Below are 24,064 nucleotides of genomic sequence, written 5' to 3'. Positions count from 1 at the left end.
TTAAAATAATGAAATAATCTTACATTTTTCTGTCTAAACCATAGAAAGTTACTGAGGTTAGTCTTTAAAAAAGTTAACTGCAAAAGTTCTGAATAAGCATCTTGTGTTAAGGTTATATATATCATGTAAAAATAAATCCATGATGTATTAACATTTGTATAAACCCAGATTCTTATTTTAAATTTAATGTATATATTTTTATTATCTAAATGTTTCAGTACAATTTACAGTACATATACAGTGTGACAGCTAATGCAATAAAATCACAGTCTGATATTAGCATGAGTGTCACAAGGGGTGTGTGTTTCAAGGGGCTTTTGATGGTCATTTACCCATTAGATGTTTTTTTGGTATTCTGCTCCGGTCTAAACACAATAATGAAACACTTAGGAGCAAAAATACAGATAATCAAACCAAAACTTGAAGCTAAAATAGCAAATATCTCAACAGCTACAGTAAATTTTCCAGGTGAACTGACATAAGCTGGTACAAATGTGATCCATACAGCACAGAATATGAGCATACTGAATGTGATGAATTTAGCTTCATTGAAGTTATCAGGCAGCTTTCGTGCCAGAAAAGCTAAAACAAAGCAAAGGAAAGCGAGAAGACCAATATAACCCAACACAGCCCAGAAACCAACAGCAGAACCTAAATTACATTCTAGGATGATTTTTTCTTTGTAGTGTTGCATATTATTGAAAGGGAAGGGTGGAGATGTTATTAACCAAACCACACATATAACAACCTGTACAAGAGTAAAACCAAGAACGCTGAGTCTTTGTTGAGGAGGCCCAAACCATTTCATGACATTACTTCCTGGAAGTGTAGCCCTGAATGCCATTAACACCACTATTGTTTTCCCCAGAACACAGGAGAGACAGAGGACGAAAGTGATCCCAAATGCTGTGTGACGCAACATACAGGACCACTCAGTGGGGCGACCAATGAAAGTAAGTGAACAGAGGAAACACAAAGTCAATGAGAAGAGCAACAGGAAGCTCAGCTCTGAATTGTTGGCCTTTACTATGGGAGATGCTATGTTTTTATAAAACACTAAAGCCATGCTTAAAGCTAATAAAGCACCGAAAATGGAGACTATGATGAGAATGATCCCAAGTATTTCATCCCATGACAGAAACTCCACTGGCTTTGGATTGCACTTGTTTTTCTCTTTGTTAGGCCAGTAATCGGATGCGCATGGAAGACAATCTAAAGAATCTGTAAGGTGAATTATGGTTAAAACATAAAGAACAAAAAAAAAGGAATATAATGACTAAATGTAAGCAGAAAAACACCATTATATATATTAAATGTGGGATTTGATATCATACATAAAAATCAAGAATGCTTTCCTCAGCAGATTATGTCCAAACACATTACCTGTCTCATTACTGATCTCTCCATCTGCACATGTAATACAGTCATAACAGCAGACAGGTCTTCCTTTCTGTGCAGCTTTTCTAGTGCCTGGAGGACAACTCTCACTGCACACAGACACAGGCACCTGGAGGTGACAGGTGACACAAAGCACTCACAGATAATCACAATGAGACAAATAAACGAAAACATTTGTATACCTTTTCACTGCCATAGTTCCAAATGATAGTTCTGCTCAAACTAAACTCTTGTCCTTTCGGCTGGGATGCATCATAGTGACCAACTGTGACAAAGTCAATTGAAGCATCATCCTGAAGCTGCCAGTTCACAAGTTCATAAGTGGCTACTGGATCGCCATTGATATCAAATGAAACAGGATAATTATTTTTAGTGAAGTTCACTCGCTTGAGCTGATCAAAAACCTGCATGATAAATATATTTTAGAATGATTTATAGTTTACAGAAAAAATAGGAATATTTCAAATACTTTTTAAGCATTTGTTAGCTGTCATTTACAACTTACCTGTAGCGGCTCAACTTTGAAGTATTTATCACATTTTTTGTTGCTACATACAGTGCCATGGATGGCATGAGCTATAGCATATGTGGCTTTATACACCATGTTAGTGATTCTCAACTGGGATGTATCTGTATATGGATTCTGTAATGTGTGCAGGTCCTGAGTGCCATCACATGCTGGTAAACCAGATGAAGAATCTGCCTGCTGTCTTAAACTACAACTAAATGAGCTTTCCCAAAATTGTGTCAACAAGGGAAATTTAAGCACCTCATCTGGAGAGAGGTTAAGCAAATAATTACGAAAGCCAGGGATAACAGAGCGCGGGATACCAAAGCCCACAGCACCAATACACAAATTAAAGCGCAGCATTTCTGGATCTGTAACCCATGCCTCACTACCAATCCACTGCAGAGGTGGTGGGGGCTCCTTGCTAAGCTCCTCTAAGAGAATCCTCATGTCACCCGATGCCAGGAAGGCAACTATTACACGAGCCGTTGACCTGCGAATGACATCTGCGACCCTTTTAAGTTTACTGCGTGGTTGAGTCCTGTAGTAGGCCTCTGAATACTCCACACAAATTCCCTCCTCCTCCGCAGCTTTCAGGAACGATGCCATGCCGTTGTTACCGTAGTCTGAATCACTGCGCACCGCTCCGATCCACATCCATCCAAAATGCTTGACCATTCGTGCCAATGCGGCCGCTTGATGGTGGTCACTGGGGATGGTCCTGAAGAAAGTCGGATACTGACGCTTGTCACTGAGACACGCACAGGTTGCATAATGACTCACCTATAATGCACCATGAAGGAAAGAAAAAGTCAGGTCTAAAGACAGCTTCAGTTTAAAAATGCATGCAAGAAATGGTCATACTGAGCAAGAACCTGTGAAATGCCAAAGGGACTGAGAAGTCTTGCAATGCTGATAGACGGTGTTGACCCAGATTCTGCGACTACAGCAGTTACAGCAGCAGATTTTGCACAGGAATCAGAGTCATTATTTATGAGATCAAATCCATTTACAAGCTGAAATGCTACTTTTATTGCCATTGGCACAGAAGCACAAGAGTCATAGATGTGGTAGCCTAAAGTGATGCCTGGTAACAGATCAGAGCTGTTGTTGATCTCCTCAATGGCAAACTCAAAAGCACGAACAAAGCGCATCTCCCTAAAACCCACACTGTTGAGGTGAACACCATAATAACAATTACACTTAATTAAGCAATTACACTTCTGAAATGTCCTAATCATTACATTGCAAAATTCTAGTCATTTTAAACATACTTTTTGAACTATGTAATAAATTATTAAAAATAACATTTCATCATTTGCTGTATTATAGTAGAGTGCATGCTATCCCATCATACGTGCATACAGTATGCTAACCTGCCACTGCACTCTAGTGGTTGTGGTCGTCTGGTGTATGTGTGATTCTCTGTTTTTAGATAGTCATGAATGGAGAAAACCCCTCCAACAAGAAAATCTCCATCCTTGACGAGAGCAGGAGGCTGTGGGTCACCTTGCAGGACGCAGGTTACTGGATGAACTCCACACAGAGCAGGACAAAGCCTGGTAATGTACAGTATTGTCACTGTCAATACAAGATTAACTTGCATTTCTCCTTCTAGCTCAGCAAGCACTCCATATGTGAAGTGAGCATTACACCATGTTTAAATAGCAACTGTTCTATGAATAATAAATGAATTTGCAAGGGAAATGTGCGAGAGGGTGTGGTTAATATATCATAATGGCTGACTATAATGACATTATGTATTATGCATATAATACAGTTTAAGTTTAAAATAAGATCCTACCCCATTAAAAGGCCCAACATTTTTAGATATTTCTCACAGTTTCACTGAGACCTGTTTTAATCCAACCTAAGGCCTTTTGGGTATGTGGAATATGACTGATTCATATACCTGTTTCATTTCTTTTTGTAATACATCATGATATAACCATCATTTGTGACAAATTGTAATACACTGTCAGAAAAAAAAATTAGGAACAGATGTGTATACTTTGTATATATTTAGCTTTAAGGTGCTAATATGCACGCTTTGGTACCAATACGTACCTCTAACAGTACGTTCACACAGGGCGTAAGGGTAAACGCTTCCCATTCACTTTTTATGGATGACGTCATGCTTGCCGAACTGAATTGTGGATCTGTCAGTGCCGCGTCACTGCCGTTGTTCGCGGGAGAAGTTGAACATTTCTCAACTTTTCAAGCAGCAACGAATGCGTCAGCCTTATGCAAATAACCTAAGCAATTACATTAATGGAAGACCGGAGCATGTGTTGCGGCCACTGTGATTGGCTGTTGGCCACGCTTCAGACAAGCCTTCCTTCAAGCGTTAACGCTTCTGTCCCATGTGAATGTACCATAAGGTACTATTATGGACTCTTTAGGTGCAAATGTGTATTTTTTAAAAGGTACAGAACCCCGTGATGCTGAACGTGATTTAACCAAGTAGGATGTGATCCTGGATCAACATTTTCGTTACCAATCAGATTGCAGGATTAGAGTGTATGTTAGATTTAGGATTGGGTTACGGGCTTTTAAAAATTATTCTCAAACTCATAATTTCACACTAATTTGAAGGAGGGATAAAAATCATTAGGGTTTAAGTTAATGGTAAGTTGGGGTTTCTTTGATTAAAATGTTGATCCAAAATCACATCCTACTTTGTGAAATCATGGCGACCCCCAGGGACAGTTAGGGATAATTTTTATTCTGTCAGTGTCGTTTTTTTGTGATTTAGCATTGATTTTTTGCTAATTAAGTCTGATATTAAGTCAACGGAGAACTCACACCGTTATGTGATAGTTGTATTTATTTATGGTAATGTTGCCATCTTATTCACATTTTTACCAAATATAGATAATGATTGATAGAATTACTTGTCTTTTCCCATGAGATGTTGTTTGGTGTTTTTCTCAGGTTTTAATAAAATTATATACACCTTTGGGGTGAATAAGCAGAGGAGCAGGCCAAAACTAGAAGCTAATATAGCAAAAATCTCTACAGCAGTTGTAAATTTACCAGGTGAACTGACATATGCAGGTACAAAAGCCAACCACACTGCACAAAATATAAGCATGCTGAAAGTGATGTACTTGGCCTCATTAAAATTGCCTGGTAACTTCCTAGCCAAAAACGCCAGAAAAAAACAAACGCAGGCCAAGAGTCCGATATAACCCAGCACACACCAGAAAGCCAGATCAGATCCCACACTGCAATCCAGAATGATCTTGGACTGTTGATATTTAGTGTTTCTATAAGGGAACGGCGGTGACGCTACAAGCCAGGCCGTACATATCAGCACTTGAACTAAAGTACAGCTGAAGATGATGAGTCTCTGTTGTGTGGGACCCAACCATTTCATTATATTGTTTCCAGGTCGGGTAGCTGTGAAAGCTGCCAGCACCACTAAAGTCTTTCCCAGTATGCAGGAGATACAAAGTGAGAAAGTGATGCTGAATGCAGTGTGTCTCAGCATGCAGGACCAGGATGTGGGTTCTCCAATAAACACCAAAGCACACAGAAAACATAGAGTCAAGGATAACAGGATGAAGAAACTGAGCTCGGAGTTATTGATGCGTACTATAGGTGTGTTCCTGTAATACAGAAATACAGCAAACACCACTAAAGTGAGACAGGCCCCCATTACAGCTATCACTGTTAGGGTCAACCCCATTGCATCATGGGACAAGAATTCAACCACTTTCGGAATGCATATAGTTCCATCATCATTCGACCAGTAATCTTCAGAGCAGGCCATACAGTCTATTGAATCTAAAGAGAGGAAAATACTACACAAATTAAGATGAAAGTCACTTTTCATGAGATTTATTATTGCTGAATAATTGTACCAACCTGTCTGATTACTGATTTTGCCACTGTCACAGGGTACACAGTCAAAGCAGCATAAAGGCTGGCCATGACGTACAGCTTTTCTGAATCCTGGAGCACAGCTGTTACTGCACACAGACACCAGCACCTGCTTAAGCCACAGATTCACACATACTTAAAGGTAATGTGTATGCTTGTTTATTAGTTATTGTCTTGCAGATCAGTAGCGCTACATAGCTAAAAAAGAGTGAAGTATTTCAAGGACGTCCTCTGTATGGTTAGGGAAAACGATTCAGTTTGCCCTTAGAATTTCCACCCTAGTACAGACACACCCGGCATCTTCCGATCAACAGACACTTACCTCCATTTCACCCTACAGAACTTCAGAACATGGTATCTCATGTACTGAAATACACTGTGAGAACAGCTTTCCTCAGTCTGATGGCCAGGCCACATGATAGCCTCCTCCTGGATGACCAGTTCCTGGCCGGATTCTTGCGCACCATCGAACATGCCCACATTAATAAACTCAATATTTCCAGCCGAGCCCCTCTGCCAGTTTATGAGGTCATATGATGGAATTGAATCACCTTTCATGTCAAAGTTTACTGTCTCTCCTGAAATAGTGAATGACACCTCTTGGAGATAATGCTGTAACTGAAATATTACATTGATGAGATAAAGTCACAACTCCATGTTTACAGTACTCATCAGGGGTTCTCAAACATTTTGGGGTCAGGGACTCTTTACAGGGGAGAAGAAAATCCCAAGGACCCCAATATAATTCTAACAGTTATTAATCATATGCTTACCACAGTTTGTACTCTTATATGGTATTTAACCATTTGTAGTACAGATTTCAAACCTAAAATACTTAATTGTAAACAAAAGCACATTTCAACTTGAATCAAATTAATACGACTTCAGTGCTTTTAAACAGAGGGTCATTTTGTGTAAAATGCACTTTTGGACTGAACAATATTAATACTTTACAAGTTATCTTGTAAAATCAAGAGTAGACAGCCATATTTAAAAAAAAAACAATTCGTAAAAATGTCTAGTTTAAGATTATTTAAGTGCTACAACGTCTGCCAGGTCCACCTTAATTAAACCAACTAAATATTTTAATCACTGTATTTTCTCAATTTAGATATTTTAGGCCTTGCTTTACTTGAGTTGTAATGCGCTCTGAATAAACCTTTTTAAAGTAAAGCAAGTGGTTTATGACAATTTTTGTGATACTGTATGTCACAATCATTAAATGTATGCTTTTATTACAACACATTTTCATAATGTATAGCAAATTATTCCACAGACTCCCTGGGTATGGATTGTTAACCATGAGGGGTCCCGGACCCCACTTTGAGAACCCCTACTGCAGAGAAAATATTTGACATCAATCATATAAACAGTCGTTTCTTAAGAGTACCTGCCATGGATAGACATTATCTATGTCCGCACATGTGAAGTTATTAAAAGGCCCTTTCCCAGGAGTACAGTGAATGAGATTGTGCATTGAATGTGCAATGGCATACACTCCCTTATAAACATTATAGGAAATGCGAGGGCTGGAAGTATTCATATAGGCAGAGTGCTGTTCCCTAAGACTCTCCTGTCCTGTACAGGGGGGCAGATGACCGTTCAGGCTGGATGATGAGGAGGAACAGCCATAAAGAGCTGCCCAAAGCTCATGAACCAGAGGATTAGAGGGATACATTTCTGGGTTTACTGTTGTGAGATAGTTCCTTAAGCCTGGGATCTGGCCCTTCCGGATTCCAAACCCAATCGTACCGCCCAGGAAAGGATAATACTCACTCCCTGCAAACACTGAGGATGTAATCCACGCCTCACTAGCAATCCACTGTATCCCAGTGACATTCTGCTCCATGTAGTCACTCAGGAAGGGGGTGAGCTCCCCTTCTGCCGAGAACACCACTACCACACGAGCAGTGGAGTGGCTCATGACACGGATGATTTCTAGCGCTTTCTGACGGTCATATAACAGAGGGATCATTTCCTGATATGCCACACATATGCCCGTGCCCTCCAGCTCCCTCAGTAAGCCCTGAAGGGCAAAGCGACCATACTCGTGATCTCCTCGCACCACTCCCACCCATTTCCATTTAAAATGCATCAGGAGTTTGGCAATGGCCTTTACTTGATAGTCATCGCTAGGAATGACTCTGAAGAATGTGGGAAATTCTCTCCGATCACTCATACAGGCACAGGATGAAAAATAACTGATCTGTCAGGAAAGAAGAAAAGATAATTTGATTAAAAACCTGTATCACAACATCTTATTGTTCATCTTGTAATGAATCAAATGTTGACTTTGCATGACTGGAAAAAACATGCATGCACGCTTCATGCACAAACACAAATTGTCCCAAAAGTATAGCAAAGTACAAACAATATATTAATAATAATATTAATGCACTCTGCATATATTTGAAACTTAAATATCTCATGTTAGAATCACCATTGGAATCCTGAAAGGCTGTAAAATTCTCGAAACTACAATCGACTGAGCTGATCCTGACTCTCCTATAATAGCAAGGAGCGGACCAGCACCTGAACACATGGGGCTTTCTGTCTCACTTAGCCCATTTAAAACAGCTACTGCTGATCTCTGACCTGTCAAAGGGTATGCACAAGAGTCAAATATTTTGTAACCCAGTGTGTGGTTAGGTAAGAGATCAGCTCTTTTGTTTATTTCCTCTATTGCAAGTTTCATTGTAATGGCCCAGCGGAAAGCTCTCGGATCAAACCTGCAAATAAAGCAAATTGGACAAAACAGCATAAAAGGCAAATGCAACTGTTTGTCACAATATGTAAAAATATTACATTTTAGCATGTGTAAAGCATAAAGGCTTTAATACTTACCCATTACATTTGACTGGCCCGGGTTTGTAAGTACAACTGAGGTCTGGCATTTCCTGATTATAGTGTAAAGGAAAAATACCACCTATTAGAAAATCTCCAGGAGCCATGAGGCCCGGCTCAAAGTCATTTTGCAGGATGCATTTGGTTGCACAAACTAAAGTAAGTGAACTGAGATGCTGAACCACAAGCCACAGCAGCATGATAGTCATGCTGAGTAATGTCTGCATCCTCAGCATGAACACAAGGCAGAGCTCAGTTATATATATATAGTAAGACACTGATCTACATGCATCTCATTATGTGTCATTGTCATGTGTCATCGACATGATTCAAAATAACTACAGAAATATGTCTGTAAACATGTTTTATTAATATCTCTCTTTTTTACAACAATAGGACACATTGTAACCATGATACACATTGTAATTATAAGAGAAAATGTAAAGTTTGTGCATAAAGTTTATAGTCAATGAAGTATCATGTATGTTATGTTACTTAAGAACCTAGTATCCTATATGAAGATATGGCATAATAGAATAAACATATTCTTTCAAACTTGCAACAAAGAAAAGATATCTAAAGTATTTGTAATAGTGAAATTACAAATGTTTATTTAGTAACTTTACCCAAAAGATGCTGCTTGGTGTTCTTCTCAGGTTTTAGTAAAATAATGTAACACTTTGGAGCGAATAAGCAAAGTAGTAGACCAAAACTAGAAGCCAATATAGCAAAAATCTCTACAGCAGTTGTGAATTTACCAGGCTGGCTGACATATGCAGGTACAAAAGCCAACCACACTGCACAAAATATAAGCATGCTGAAAGTGATGTACTTGGCCTCATTAAAATTGCCTGGCAACTTCCTAGCCAAAAACGCCAGAAAAAAACAAACGCAGGCCAAGAGTCCGATATATCCCAGCACACACCAGAAGGCCAGATCAGATCCCACACTGCAATCCAGAATGATCTTAGACTGTTGATATTTAGTGTTTCTATAAGGGAACGGCGGTGACGCTCCAAGCCAGGCCGTACATATCAGCACTTGAACTAAAGTACAGCTGAAGATGATGATTCTCTGTTGTGTGGGACCCAACCATTTCATTATATTGTTTCCAGGTCGGGTAGCTGTGAAAGCTGCCAGCACCACTAAAGTCTTTCCCAGTATGCAGGAGATACAGAGTGAGAAAGTGATGCTGAATGCAGTGTGTCTCAGCATGCAGGACCAGGATGTGGGTTCTCCAATAAACACCAAAGCACACAGAAAACATAAAGTCAAGGATAACAGGATGAAGAAACTGAGCTCGGAGTTATTCACACGGACGATAGGAGTTCCTTTGTTGTACAGAAATATCACCAGAACTGTGATAGTCAGAAAGGCTCCCACAATAGCAATAACAGTTAGAGTCATTCCCATTGCATCATGGGATAGAAACTCAACAACTTTTGGAATACACATTGTGCCATTTGCATTGGACCAATAATCTTCAGGGCATGACAGACAATCTACTGAATCTAAAAGAATTATAAATGAACAAAGTTAGAGTTAGCATTGGGGAATTCATGACTATACAGTACTTTGAGTATAATTTTGTGCTCATACCTGTCTGATTACTGATCTTGCCACTCTCACATGGAACACAGTCAAAGCAACACAGAGGCTGCCCACGATGGACAGCTTTCCTAAATCCTGGGGTACATCTATCAGTGCACGCAGAGACAGGAACCTATAAAAATTATAACAAAAATAAAGTTGTTTTACAATTAAGAATTATCTTTTTTTAATCAGAAAGACAAATTGTATGTGTCATTGAGGCAAAGGAGGTCAGAAAAGATTTTTAAAAAAAAATTAGCTTTATATACAGCATGTTATGATAAAAAGCACATGTCACTTAAACATATTTGGGGCTGAAAGACTACACAATGCTTGATTTGTAAAAAAAAAACAACAGGTGGCAGTGCAGTGCACATTTAACACCTTGCCTTATTGTATTGGTTCGGCCACATGATGGCCTGCTCCTGAATGAAGAGTTCTCTCCCGGTGTGCTGAGCACCATCATACAGGCCAACTTTAACAAACTGCACATCTCCATTTGTATGTCTTTGCCAGTTTATTAAATCATAATATGGGATTGAATTTCCTTTATTATCAAAGTTAACATTTTGTCCAGAAACTGAGAAGGAAACTTCCTGAAGATAATGCTGAAGCTTTAAAAATATATATATACATGGATTTTTCAGTGATATATATAAACAGAAAATTTAATTTTACGTTTACTTTTTTTGAATCATCAAAGCCTAAAATACTTTTACCTGCCATGGATGCACATTGTTAAAGTCTGCACATGAGAAATTCTCAAACGGTCCGTTTCCAGGTTCACAGTGAATAAGATTATGAAGAGAATGAGCAAATGCATACACTGCTTTATACACATTGTAGCTCACACGAGGGCTAGAAGTGTTTAAATAGGCTGAGTGCTCTTCTCTGAGAGTCTCATTTCCTGTACAGCGGCGCAGATGATTGTTCAATGAGGAGGAGGATGAGGAACAGCCATACAAAGCTTCCCACAGCTCCTGAACCTGAGGATTAGATGGATATCGTTCTGGATTCACTGTTTTAAGATAATCCTCCAGACCTGGAATGTGTCCTTGACGAATTGCAAACCCAATTGTGCCCTCTAAAAATGGGTATGTCTTTGCTAAGATTGAAGCTGTAACCCAGGCCTCACTTGCAATCCATTGAATTCCTGTGATATTCTGAGTCATAAACTCTCTCAAGAATGGGTAAAATTCACCCTCCACTGAAAAGACAACTACCACCTTAGCTGTTGATTCCCTCATCACATTTAAAATCTTAAGGACTTTTTCCCGGGTGTAGTCTTTAGGGATCATTTCATGATAGGCCAAACAAATGTCAGTGTTTTCAATTTCTCGCTTTAAGCCCTGCAAAGCAAACCTGCCATAGTCATGGTCTTCAGTGACCACACCAATCCACGTCCAGCCAAACTTTTTTAAAAGCTGCGTGATTGCTTTGACCTGGTAATCATCATTGGGAACCACTCGGAAAAATGTTGGGAATTGCTTGCGATCACTTAGGCAAGAGCAAGTTGAGAAGTAGCTTATCTATGAGTTAAAATATATAAAACAAATACACATCTAATTACCAGTGTCTACAAATTAAATGTCTGAATACAATAAAAAAAATGATGTATTGCATATGTCACAGATTCTAAAATTTTGAATTATTCATTTTCTTTTTGGAAATCTCTTGCATTTTATTACCATTGGTATTCGGAAAGGCTGAAGAGTTCTAGAGAGTACAATGGATTGTGAGGATCCGGATTCTCCTACTAATCCTAATAAAGGACCAGAACCAGTACACATTGAACTTTGCATAACGTCCTGGCTATTCAGTGCTGCCAGGACTGCCTTCTGAGCTGTCACAGGAGTGGAGCATGAGTCAAAGATCCGGTAAGACAAAGTATGATTTGGCAGAAGGTCGTTTCTGTTGTTTATCTGTTCCACTGCAAACTTCATAGTAAGAGCCCAACGAAAGGCCCTTGGATCGAACCTGCATACAGTGGAATAACATTACTTTTTTACAATGGGTTTACATCTTACTATTTGATTTCAGAATTAAAACAAATTCTAGACAAAATATTGAACATCTCAGCTAAGAAGAACACAAAGCCCATATTCTTACCCTTGACACTGAGCTTTTAAAGGTTTTGTTATGTAGTCTGTTGATGGAAGCTCAACTCTATAATGCAAAGGAAAAATTCCCCCTATTGTAAAGTCTTCAGTTGTTAAGAATACTGGCAGACCAAAGTCATCCTGTGGGGAGCAGTTTGAAGACACAGCTGCACTGGAAAGATGAAACACATAGACAAATATGTAAATCATTGTTCTTTTGAGCTCCATATAAACAAAGAGCTAGGACACATCTCTGTTTCCTGATGTTTTATATGGCTAGTCGTGCTCTTTGCATATCATTATGTCTGACGTATTGGGTTATTTGCTGAACCAGTTGTGTGTAATATTATCCACAATGTATCTAAAGGGAGGTGACAGCCTAAAACTTCCTTATGTGCTTTTAAACACCATTAAATACATCAGTTTACACCAAAATTGTGCTTTTTATTTATGTTAACATTTTTAATAATAATAAAACATATCAACAAATAAAATAAAATCAAGTAAAACAAAACAAAAGTTTTGAGTGGACTACGGTATATAAAAAAGTAGCCATCCAGATTGTTTGATCCATTGTGGTAGCCCTTGCTCACAAAAAGGTTGAAGACCCCTGGTTTAGACCATATAACATCTCATTTTATAAGTTTTGGTTGTCGTATTTAACAATAACAATACCTAAACATTGTACATTGGTTTAAGAATAAACAATATTTGCATAATAACAATAAACATGATTTATTCTCCAAACAAATGTAAGTTTAATTTTATTTAGCCTATCAATTTATTTTTTTTGGCATATATTTTTATATGCCAACTGGCATATTTATTTTATTAATTTTTTTGCGGCATTAGACTTCATTGACATTGTTAAGAAAATTAACCAAGTAGGCCTAAAGATGAATACAACCAACCCGTACTGTATTGGATGTGAAAGTCACAGCGCCCCCTAATGTTCATCTAATTTGTGGGTTCTAGTTGCATCTTTAGTGTGGATGATTGTCAAAAGAGCTTACATGCACTTGGGTTTTGCAGTCAAAAGACAGTCACATTTGTTAAATGCTAAAATAAGGCATTTCAGTTAATGACAAGTAACCGTTTCACTGCCAGTACATTGAAATATCTTTACAATAACTAAACATAAGAGTCTAATAAAATTAGACTGGATTGACAAATACCCTTGTGGTAAGTGTTCGGTATGCCCAACCGACAGAGGGCGACCTTGCCTCAAAACAATTAATTTCACCTTGTTTTATGTGCTTATCAAAAGTTAGCTACAATCTTTGTCCTTTTCCAGAACGATAAGCAATATATAGAAATCGTTAAGGTGAGTGTGTCTGATGCACATTTGTAACTGTTGCAACATTAAAACTGTTTAAAAGCTGCATGACACTTTATGGCTTTTTACAATATGATTTGAATAAGAATCATATGCGTATTGCTCAGTCAAATACTTTTCAAAATATCATTACAGAAAGCGTTTAATGTTTTTACTTAGTGTACAAATAAAAAATACATAATAGTTAATACATGTACAAGGTGAACAGTAAAGTATGCATAGTCACTAAAGTTAATGTAATGAACATGAATGTACAGTAACGTTTTGAGCAAGTAAAATCCAGATACTGTAAATAACCATGCTTAGTTGGAGACTTTAGATATAAAAACAGCTACTTAATTATTAGATAATGTATTCAATATGTTTAGGCATGTCAATAGGGCAGCGCGGTGGCTTTATTATGACGACAAAGTTAGATCAGTGCACTGATGCGTGACATGTTCTACATTATGATGACAATAGTTCGTAACAGTTACTGTATTTTGACATCATAATGCTCGCGTTCCATAGACGGGTATAAATAGCAGCTCACAGAACTGCAGTCACTCACTCATTCAATGATCATCTGAGCGAAAGCGAAGATCATAGAGAGAGAGTTTTTATCGACTTTACAAAGCGATAAAAAGCTACATCGAGTGCGAGAGTGCAGAAATATACGAGTTTACAACCACTTATACGTAGTGTATTGGTGTTTGTTCACACGTGTTTTCGTGTAACTTGACCGCTCATCTAACATAATGTACTCCGGGTTGTCCCTCGACACCGAGGGCGGCACCCAGAGTAGAGACGATGACGGGCTTGAAGTCAGCTTTTGGAGTGACTGGTTCCCTGGTCTGACCATCAATCATTCACGGGATTTGTCGCACTTTGCTGACGGAAAGTTTACGGAGGCGTCTATTTTACGTGCTATGGACGACAGTCCAGAAGGTGAGATAAAATTAATAATTTAGTGCAAACTAAATGTATGCGGGTATTAGCTATAAGCTCTTTATATATTAGCAGACAATGTTTGTTTTATGGCCTAACTGAACACGGTTATCAGGCAATGTGTTTATATAATGTCTTGACCACTTACTGTAAATATCACACATTAGTGTTATATTGATGAGAAAATGAACAACAGTAGCCTATTCTTGTATTTTTGAAAAAATGTATTCACTTTTTCATATCTACAGTACGTTTGCCCCTCACCAACACCGAGGGAGGCATTTCTAAGAGTAAAGGAGATCATGGACAGGAAGTCAGGAGTGACAGTTTTCCTGATGTCAGCAACATCCAGGCATGGGATTTGTTGCTCTCCATTGACCAAATGTTCATGAAACCCTTTATTATACATGCTGAGGACAGCAGTCCAAAAGGTAAGATGAAATGAATGAATGAATGTGCAAACTAAATTGATGCTGATATTAGAAGATATTTACTGTTAGTAGACAATTATTGGACAATATTGGAAAATAGTGTCTTTTTTATTAGGTACATTAAATGTCATTGTTGACCAGTTAAAGGCGAAGTCTATGATGTTTGAAAGCCAATGTTGATATTTGAAATCACCTAAACAAACACCTCTCTACCCCAATAAAATCTGCACCTTCTGTTGATAGACCCGCCCCACACATACACAACCCGGCAAGGATGTCGGTTAGTAGACATGCTCCTTACTGCTGATTGGCTATAAGTGTGTTTTGGTAGTCGTCCCGTCTCCTTTTCCAAAGCGTTTTTCAAACATCGTGGACTCCGCCTTTAAATATCACACACTATGTGTTATTCTGATAAGAAAATTTAGCATATATTATGATAATATTAGTAATTTGCAGTTATAACAGTGAATGGTCCAGTTTACTGCAATGTTAAAGTACAACAAGTAAAAAAAGGATATTTTACTATAAAATAAACGAGGGTTAAGTCTTTAGACTTCTGATATAACTAATATATTTCAAAGTAATATATGAAAGCATGCATTTTTATTGATTTAAGCCAAATAAATGTCCTGAACAAAAATAGGCCCTGCCATAATTTCTATGTCGTGTGAATGGGTGCGGTATGCACCATTAGGAATACTTAAATTTGAAAAGATGGCCCGCCTCACAGTTTTTTTTTTTTTTTAGTTTTTGAAGCAATAGAAGTGCAAAAGTTGGTGTACAAACGCAAGTGTTAACCTTTGATTTATCATCATATCCTCAGCATGTTTGTCCCCCATTTCCACCATGGGGGACATCTTTGAAAGAAAAGGAGGAAGGGGACTTGAAGTCGGCGTTTGCGGTGACCGATTCCTTGACCTGAATATCCATCAGTCACAGGATTCGTCGCTCTGCGCTGGCGGAAAGTTCAGGAATGGATATATTGCACAAACTGTGGACGACAGTCCAAAAGGTAAGATGAATTGAACATGTAAACTACATTTATGCTGACGTTAGATAGGTGATCTTTAATATTAGTAGATTGGCACACAAAGACGTCTGTTTTATGGCCAAGTGTCACCTACGTAACAAAAAGTAGAGTACGTCCTATGTGGGATGTGCGGGTGCAGCATGAAGTCTACTGTACATATGACTTACATTTGAAAAGTTTTCTTGTAGTTTTCTGTTATTACCTTTTTAAATTTGATGTATCAGATAGTGTGAAAACGCAGAATTGCCCAAGTGTACAAACACACGCGTTGTCTCATTTAACCACTTTTTTTAACATCCTGTCTACAGTGTCCCTCACTGACACCGAGGTTGACACCTATGAAAGGAGTGAAGTAAGTGGATTGGAAGTTGGCATTTCTAGTGACAGTTTCACTGAATTGAATAACATCCCTTCAGAGGATTTGTCACTCAGCCCTGTCAAAATGCCAATGGATTTGTCAAACACCGTGGACGACAGCCCAAGAGGTAAGAGGAAATGAATGTGTAAACTAAAACATTTATGCCGACATTAGATCTATTAGTCACTATTAATTGCACACAAGGGAGAATGCCATGTCTGTTTATCACCCAATCATTATCTGTGTCTGATATGTATATTAAAATGTCTGTGTATTGACCACTTAAACATCACACACTATTTTTTTGTCATTTTGATGAGAAAATTGAGCATCTTTTAGGAATGTGAACTTAAAGGCTGTACAACTGTTCCCATAAAGTCACCAATGTATAGCAACGCTGCACTTTACAGTACTTAGTCCTAATCTAATGAAGATTAAGAATCAGGGCTCCAGTATTTGTTTGAAATAATATCTTAGTGTTTTATCCTGAAAAAAAACAATAGTTTTTAAAATATTGTAAATTTCAATTTAAAATGAAATGGAAGTTTATTTAACTAAGGCCAGTAGGAGCATAGAGAGAGAGCGCAGCGCGTCATAACCTGAAAACCACGCCCACCGGGGGGGAAAGCAATCCAACCGTCTCCATTGACTTTGTATTGCGAGAAGCCGCCTCCTTGTCATTTCTGGCTTATAACAAAAAACTGAATAATGCCTAAAATTTGCTGTGTGACAATATGTACAGCTAACAAGCCAAAGAACCCAGATATAAGTTTTTATAAGCTGTCGAGCCACCCAGCTTTTAAGGAGAATAAAGTGGATCGCCGACTACGTTTCCCCCTATTGGACGCAGTTTTACTAATAGGAGTACTATGAAAAGTTGCCTGTTTCCATTTCTGTGTCTTTAAACGCTCGTTTTTTTGAAGTTGAAAGCTTCTTCTTGAATGCCACTTCTTCTGTGGCACAAATGGTGTTTCTAAGTGAGAGCGCCCCCCGGCTTTTGGATGTGGCTGCATTTGCCCGATTAATTGTCACAACCCTAGTAAGTGTATATTAGTACATGTTAACGATATGCAAAACATACCCCAAAGTAAACGATGATGTAAGTTATCGTCTCCAATGTAAATCTCTTTTCTTGGACTACAACAAAAACACGAATTGTAGGCAACAGTTTACTTCCTCGGATTGGTGATGTACACAAGAAGGACATTATCATAATTCCTCCTTCTTCGGACTCAAAGTCTGTAAGTTAACTCCTGTTAATAACCGAATCTTTCAAACATGGTAAGGAGCGTCAAATTTCCGGCTGAGGTCAGAGGTATTCAGACCAATCACAATGTACAGATTAGCTGGCCAATTAGGGACACAGAGCTTTTCAAATCTGTGCGTTTCAGGAAGAGAGTGAAATCTGGAGCTACAAAAATGTACGGTATTTTGAAATTAACGTGTTTTAACCATAAACCACGCGAACACATTGTATTATACCAAATACACAAAATAATGTTGTTTTTAACAATGAAATAGGTGCTCTTTATATATAAAAGATAAAAAATAACAATTTACTATGTTGGAAATAAAATTTCATGCAGTCTGTGGGCTAAACTGTTTTTCAAATGTGTTCCTTCTCAAAGAAATTTGCCTTTGCCAAACACACAATAATAACAGTGTTGTCAGCTTATGAATTTTATTCATTATTAACTGTGGTAAATAGCTGATTTTTAATCTGCGGTCAGAGATGTTTTTAACAGTTTACTGTGTGCTTCTCTTTGTTTCAGAACAAAATGGCAACGGGAGGACGATGGCCGGGATCCGTGGGTTCTTTAAGAGAACTTGTAAGGCTGTGACGAGCCTCTTTCTCCCTAGCCGCACTACTAAAGTGGAACCTATTGCTACCTCAATAATGCCGGACACACCTCCATCTTCTGTAGGGCTGCCTGTCCCAATTGTGTTAAGCCTCGAGCAAAGTTCAGGTTCCCACTGGCTCGAGCATGCATGTCCGGTTGAGGATGAAAATGCAGCCAAAGTTTGTTCAATGCCGCAACAAACTTTAAACACGGATTCAGATTTTGGGGAAGCGCATGTTATGGACACATCGGACATCATGTCTGCATCCTCGTTGCACATCGCTGGTGAAGATGGCAATCAGAGGCATGGCGCTGAAGCACTGACAGGACTCAGTGCAAGCAGTGAATTTTCACTGCCACCTGACATACGGTCTGTTGAGGTGAATGATATTTCATCAGAAGCCATAGAGATGGAAAAGAGACACCAGTTATCTGACTCCAGGAGGGTGACAGGAAATTCATCTGCATCCGTAAGACTGGACATTTTAAATGACATGAAGAAACCTAATGGAACATTCAGTGGGGTCAACCCAGATGGTAAGAGGAAATTAGACAAATATAATACAAAAATAAGAGCGATTTTAAATAAAAGTGATTTTAGTTTTGACTTTATGCATTTTGATGATTATCATTAGCAGCTAAATAAATCATTCTTACTTAATCTGTGATCAGAGATGTTTTTAATAATTTATTTTGCTGTTTTTTTATGTAGAACAACCTGTCAAAAGTAAGAAGAAAAAGAAGGAAGCAGGAAAAATCCGTAGGTTCTGCACGAATACCTGGAAGGCTGTGAAGAAACCCTTCACCCGCCAAAGCAATAGAGCTAAGCCTATTGTACTGCCACACAGATCTCCATCTTATGAAAAACTGCTTGAGCCCACTGATGGTGAGTATGTAGTTATTATAAAATTATTATCATTTTTAGTTCTGTCCAGTTTTCAAGTTTCATTTAATGTCTATTTATTATTGCTTGAAGTATTCATTTTAGTTTCATCTCACTTAACCGCAACCGTCTTGTCTGCAATTGTGTTGTATTGGATTAAACATTAATGCCTGGTTTCAAAGACGAAGCTTGTCCTAGACTTAGACACATGTTTGATCTTAAAATATGCCAGTGCCATTGATTTTACTCAAGATACACACCAGTAACTAAGGCATGTTTATTAAAGAAGGCCTAGTCTTGGCTTAAGCTAAGCCTGCCCTGTTGAAAAAACAATAAAACCATTACAGAAAATTCTATTGGTTTTATTGGGAATTTTATTGGTTCTAATGGATTGGTATTTTAATGGAAACCATTAGAATTTTCTGTAATGGTTTTATTGTTTTTTTTTCAGCAGGATTGTCTGTAAAACCAAGCCTAAAAGAGTTTTTTAAACTCTTTGTCACAACCAGCATTGAAATTATGCTTCATGCCTGAGTCTGACAATTAATGGAATCTTCAAACTCATATATAGTATTGTCATGTACTTTGTGTTTGTGTGTTTCAGGAGATGTTCAGTCTTACTATAGATTGAATAATATCCTGGGAAAAGGAGGATTTGGGATGGTCCGTGAGGGAACACGCATTTCTGATGGTCAAGAGGTAATGTGCTCTTTCCAAATTCATCAAAAAATCCTGTATGTACTTAGATGTTTATGCCCATGCTCAAAACATGTGCAAGGACGGGGTCTTTTTTTAACTTTATAAATCTTTTGCAGGTCGCCATCAAATTTATGTCCAAGTTGGAAGATGACCGTACTATTTTGATTGTGAGTGTTAAAACTTAATGAATATATATATTCAGAGTTAGCAGTTTTTATTGCATCTATAGAAATTCAAGTCCATTCAAATATATTGGAGCATATTTTCTCTGTTTTCTCTAGCCTGGCCATCCCAAACCTCTGATTACCGAAGTGGCTTTGATGCTTAAGATGAGCGAAGCTCCCTTAAGCCCAAATGTGATCAGAATGTTTGAATGGTTCGAAGACCCCAAGGATGTAATAGTGATTATGGAGTACCCTAAGCCCTGCCTAAGCTTATGGAGTTGTCTCTCAGAACCACTGAGTGAAAACACAGCACGTGTTTTAATGCGTCAAGCAGTACAGGGAGTAATCGACTGCATTGACCACGGCGTGTTTCACACGGACATCCATCCGGGCAACATTCTGGTCAACACAAGCACACTGGAGCTCAAGTTAATTGACTTCGGTTGTGGTCAGCTCTTGACTACTGCTGGCTACGATATAAGTCAGTATAGAGGTGAGCTGACTTTTTGTGTTGCTGTAGCACAGTGTTGAAACCTATCAATCACATGACGCATGGTATAGGTTCGTTCAACTCTGAAATGTCTTGCTTACAGGAATAGCAGACTACTGCCCACCTGAGGTCTTTAAGAAGCGCAGATATCAGGCCATCCCCGTAAACGTCTGGGGTCTAGGTTTGGTTCTGTTTAAAATGGTCAACGGGCGTACAAGTATGCCGTTTGAAAATTCAAAGAAAGTCCAGTTTGTGAATCCCGACTTATCGGAAGGTGAGTGAGGAATTAGTGACAGAAACCTTTATAAACGCACACATAAATCTCTCAGAGTGTCACATGGAGTAACAGAAAGAAACAGCTGAATATTATTAAGAGTCAAATCTAACACATACAGTGAGACTCTCTGAACTTAGAGGTTGTAAGTGTCATCAGAGGTTTCTTATAATTACGTGATGAATGCATGTAGCATATTAATCTTATAGAAGCAATATTATTTGTCATGTATGAGTATTGTGTCACATGGTCATGACTAACCAGCTTTCATCTTTAAAATTCTACAGAATGTCGTAGCATTATTTGTAAGTGTTTAGCTCTTAAACCAGCTAAACGGCCCAAGTTAAAGCAGATCTTGAAACACAGGTGGTTTATTCAAGAATGAAGGCAGGCAGGGTCTTCAGTTCATCACTGCTGTCAGACATGAGGTAGCATTACAGACAGAGTAGTCACAGGTGTTGAAGGGAATGGAGATCATTGTTCCGTTTCTGTTTGAGAGCCTGATCATTTTATAAGTATGAATAGATAAATAGAAGACTGAATGAACAATTATTTTGTTTTTTCTTCCTTAGGGCTAAACATAAATGTGCTGGACATTACACAGGACTGAGTTGACCAGACCAGACCTCATTAATCTACTTTTATTATTTATTTATTTTGTTTTGTCTTTATAGTTATACTTATATATATACTTTTCATTATTATTATTATTATTATTTGTCATTCATTTTATATTTATTTAAGTTATTATTGTAATATTTTTACATTAATTGTTTGCATTTTAGATGTCGTCTTTACAAAGACTTTTCCTGAAATAATGTAACTTTTCTAATTTTGATAATTAAATTGTCATATTAATTAAATGTTTTTTCTTAAATGTCATTATTTTAATAAATCAGATACTTTTTCAAAAACTGTTTTGTTTATTTGAGTACAAGTACAATAAACAAGGGTCTAACACACATATAACCCATATATTTAAAGATGTATTTTTAACAAAAATGTATTACATTTAAACAGTATATTTTACATAATCAATAAAACACAAAAGGCAACATAAAGAGGCACAAGAACAATAACAAAGACTTGGTACTGATGGGAATGCTTTAGTGACCTCAGTCTGCTATTATTTAACCATGTTGGTCTTAATCTTTCAAATTGATAAAAATAGAAAAAAACAAAACATTTAATATGCTTTCAGTGGAGGCAGTCAACCATATATCATACAGCACATTATATATTTAAAAATGTTACTTCTGACCAAACACGATACTCACTTCAGGTTTTCATCGACTGACTTATGCAGGGCTCTCAAGTTTGACCAAATGTTTGTAGTGAGATTTAATCTGTTAGGAGTAGGGGCCACTCAGGTGTTTGGACCCAAACAATTTTCTCAAGTTTTTGTTAGCAGCTTAAATGTACCTATTGCTTATAATTGACCAGCACATATAGAAATTATAAAAATTGATTTAAATGAAATCTGGCCTTAAAAAGCCAGGTGGTGCTCAATGTACACCCAGGTGAAAAAATAGTACACTCTCATAAATTAATATACTTAAAGTGCTCCATTTTCGTGCACTAATTTTGTACTTTTTAAAAAATTCTTCTTCAATACTTCTTGAGGTTATCTTAGTGTACTTAGTCTATATGTGCTATTTTGAGACACCGTGAATATGATATGAACTAAAATGTGCTTTTAACATATACTATCTTTGTTTTAAATGTAATTAATTACCACTTGTAGGAAATGTGAACCCTTCTTTGTATGAAAGATGTGTTCACATTTACTACAAGTGGTAAATCAATTTTTTAAATACATTTTAGTTCATATTTATGAAGTTTTAAAATAGCACAGATACGTACACTTAGATATGTTTAACCCTTTTCGCCTACAGAGTTTAAAAAAAAAAAAGTTGCCAGCCAGCGCCAGCGTTTTTCATGATTTTCAGATGCCTTTCAGAAAATGTTCTTCTTTAAATATATAAACATACAATATACCAAATGAAAGAACAGACCCTCTGCTTTTAAACAAACAAAAAAAACCGTTTCATCCTACGTTCAGTTTTAATAATTACATTTTGTAATCAGCTTTTGAATATGGGTAGGTTTCTGCAAAAACACCACATTTTGAGGAAAAAAACGAGATAATGGAGATAATTCCATTTTTGTGATGGACTTTTCATAGAGATCCCATTCAGAGCGATCTTTAAAACAGACACGGACATGCCATAGGGCAATACTTTCGGGTTTAAAAATTTGCGGAAGGGCGCCACCTGGTGGATAATAGAGGTATTGCGGAAAACCGGAAATACTCATCATTGGCAGGGAAGCGTTTTCTCTTGATTGACGAGATATCTTGGCAAAAGAGTTAAGAGTGTCTTGAGAGGTGCTAAAGAAGAATTTTAGTTGGCTATTAAGTATAACATTAGTTCATGAAAATAAAGCACTCTAAAGTGTAGATATTTTAACCTAAACATGCTGTAAACATACAGTATTGCCGAACAATTGATACCTTGATAGGGCAATAATAATGTAATACATCTACTCATTTCATTCATTCACGAAACCTCTACTTATAGAATCAGGTAAGCTAAAGCTTCTGGTTGCAAAGCTGTTAGAGAGTTTTTGAGAGAACCAATTAAAAAGCACGAATTTGGGTATAACATCAGCCCCCCTCTGATCAGTGATTTTATTCTGAAATATTAAAATCGACGGCATAAATTGGATATTGCTCTTCCAACTTACACTCGGAAATCCATGTTGTAGCGAACGTGATTGCAGTGGGATCATGTAACCTAACCAGAAACAATGGCTGCGTTTTCTCGCTACCTCATGAGGCAATGACTTCGGAGGCATCAAGGCAGCTCTGAGAAATGCATTTGGACAGGCTTTATAGGCAGCAAAATGGAATTCAGTTTGAAATATAAACATAGAGCGCCTTTGTGATAACTTAACACATATTTGAAAACTACAATTCTCGCTAGAAATGAAATTAGAAGTTGTAAAAAGTGAATATATAACTTTATTTGCACTACATTTATGCTCCAGACGCTTCCTTGGCCGGCATTTTATTTTTTCAAACTTGACCAAATAGTATTTAACTGCATCACCAAAGCACCACATATTTCAGGGCATAAATGAGCCCCCTGATTATAAATAGCCTAATGTAATAATAATCAATAGTAACTATGCCTCACACATAAGTCACATATAATTCAGATGAAAGCGTGGAATTTTGAATAAATAGATGCGAGAATTGTTGAAAAAGCAGGAAACAACTTCCAGGGACCTCGTGCATTCGTTTGTA

The 24,064-nt window shown here is 37.6% G+C and overlaps 4 protein-coding genes and 1 long non-coding RNA gene across 6 annotated transcripts; 2 read left to right on the top strand and 3 right to left on the bottom strand.

Annotated features, from left to right (window-relative positions):
- Positions 1 to 306: 306 nt before the first annotated feature.
- LOC129419825 (extracellular calcium-sensing receptor-like) lies at positions 307 to 3,613 on the bottom strand. Its single transcript, XM_073853937.1, is given in 7 exon segments — positions 307 to 348; positions 350 to 1,221; positions 1,384 to 1,507; positions 1,581 to 1,802; positions 1,904 to 2,689; positions 2,782 to 3,076; positions 3,283 to 3,613. Coding segments are annotated over 7 exon segments (2,571 nt in total). The 5' UTR covers positions 3,513 to 3,613.
- Positions 3,614 to 4,722: 1,109 nt separating this feature from the next.
- On the bottom strand, positions 4,723 to 8,871 carry olfcv3 (olfactory receptor C family, v3). Its single transcript, XM_073853471.1, has 6 exons — positions 8,636 to 8,871; positions 8,232 to 8,520; positions 7,182 to 7,997; positions 6,215 to 6,409; positions 5,777 to 5,903; positions 4,723 to 5,695 (listed from the first exon to the last, which is right to left on the bottom strand). The coding sequence occupies exons 1-6, from the start codon at positions 8,869 to 8,871 to the stop codon at positions 4,797 to 4,799; spliced, it is 2,562 nt and encodes an 853-aa protein (XP_073709572.1). The 3' UTR covers positions 4,723 to 4,796.
- Positions 5,372 to 7,019, top strand: LOC129419487 (uncharacterized). Its single transcript, XR_008636545.2, has 3 exons — positions 5,372 to 5,509; positions 5,809 to 5,933; positions 6,132 to 7,019. It is a non-coding gene; the product is annotated as an uncharacterized lncRNA (long non-coding RNA).
- A 371-nt stretch (positions 8,872 to 9,242) lies between the features above and the next one.
- On the bottom strand, positions 9,243 to 12,877 carry LOC129419482 (extracellular calcium-sensing receptor-like). The gene is made up of 6 exons (XM_055174619.2): positions 12,335 to 12,877; positions 11,914 to 12,202; positions 10,945 to 11,754; positions 10,615 to 10,839; positions 10,235 to 10,358; positions 9,243 to 10,146 (listed from the first exon to the last, which is right to left on the bottom strand). The coding sequence occupies exons 1-6, from the start codon at positions 12,550 to 12,552 to the stop codon at positions 9,245 to 9,247; spliced, it is 2,568 nt and encodes an 855-aa protein (XP_055030594.2). The 5' UTR covers positions 12,553 to 12,877; the 3' UTR covers positions 9,243 to 9,244.
- A 1,062-nt stretch (positions 12,878 to 13,939) lies between these two features.
- LOC129419480 (uncharacterized) lies at positions 13,940 to 21,660 on the top strand. Of its 2 annotated transcripts, XM_055174616.2 has the most exons (12): positions 13,941 to 14,587; positions 14,836 to 15,018; positions 15,842 to 16,030; positions 16,357 to 16,533; positions 18,179 to 18,784; positions 18,960 to 19,133; positions 19,735 to 19,829; positions 19,946 to 19,996; positions 20,111 to 20,486; positions 20,587 to 20,757; positions 21,045 to 21,185; positions 21,330 to 21,660. In XM_055174616.2, the coding sequence occupies exons 1-11, from the start codon at positions 14,398 to 14,400 to the stop codon at positions 21,140 to 21,142; spliced, it is 2,310 nt and encodes a 769-aa protein (XP_055030591.2). In that variant the 5' UTR covers positions 13,941 to 14,397; the 3' UTR covers positions 21,143 to 21,185; positions 21,330 to 21,660. The 2 variants fall into 2 exon arrangements, with proteins under 2 accessions (XP_055030592.2, XP_055030591.2); XM_055174617.2 differs by lacking the exon at positions 21,045 to 21,185 and having other exon boundaries at positions 13,940 to 14,587.
- The last annotated feature ends 2,404 nt before the right edge of the window (positions 21,661 to 24,064 follow it).

Source organism: Misgurnus anguillicaudatus, chromosome 15 (genome assembly GCF_027580225.2).
Source record: "Misgurnus anguillicaudatus chromosome 15, ASM2758022v2, whole genome shotgun sequence".
Lineage (NCBI taxonomy): Eukaryota > Metazoa > Chordata > Actinopteri > Cypriniformes > Cobitidae > Misgurnus > Misgurnus anguillicaudatus.
This window is presented reverse-complemented; position numbering and strand designations above follow the sequence as displayed.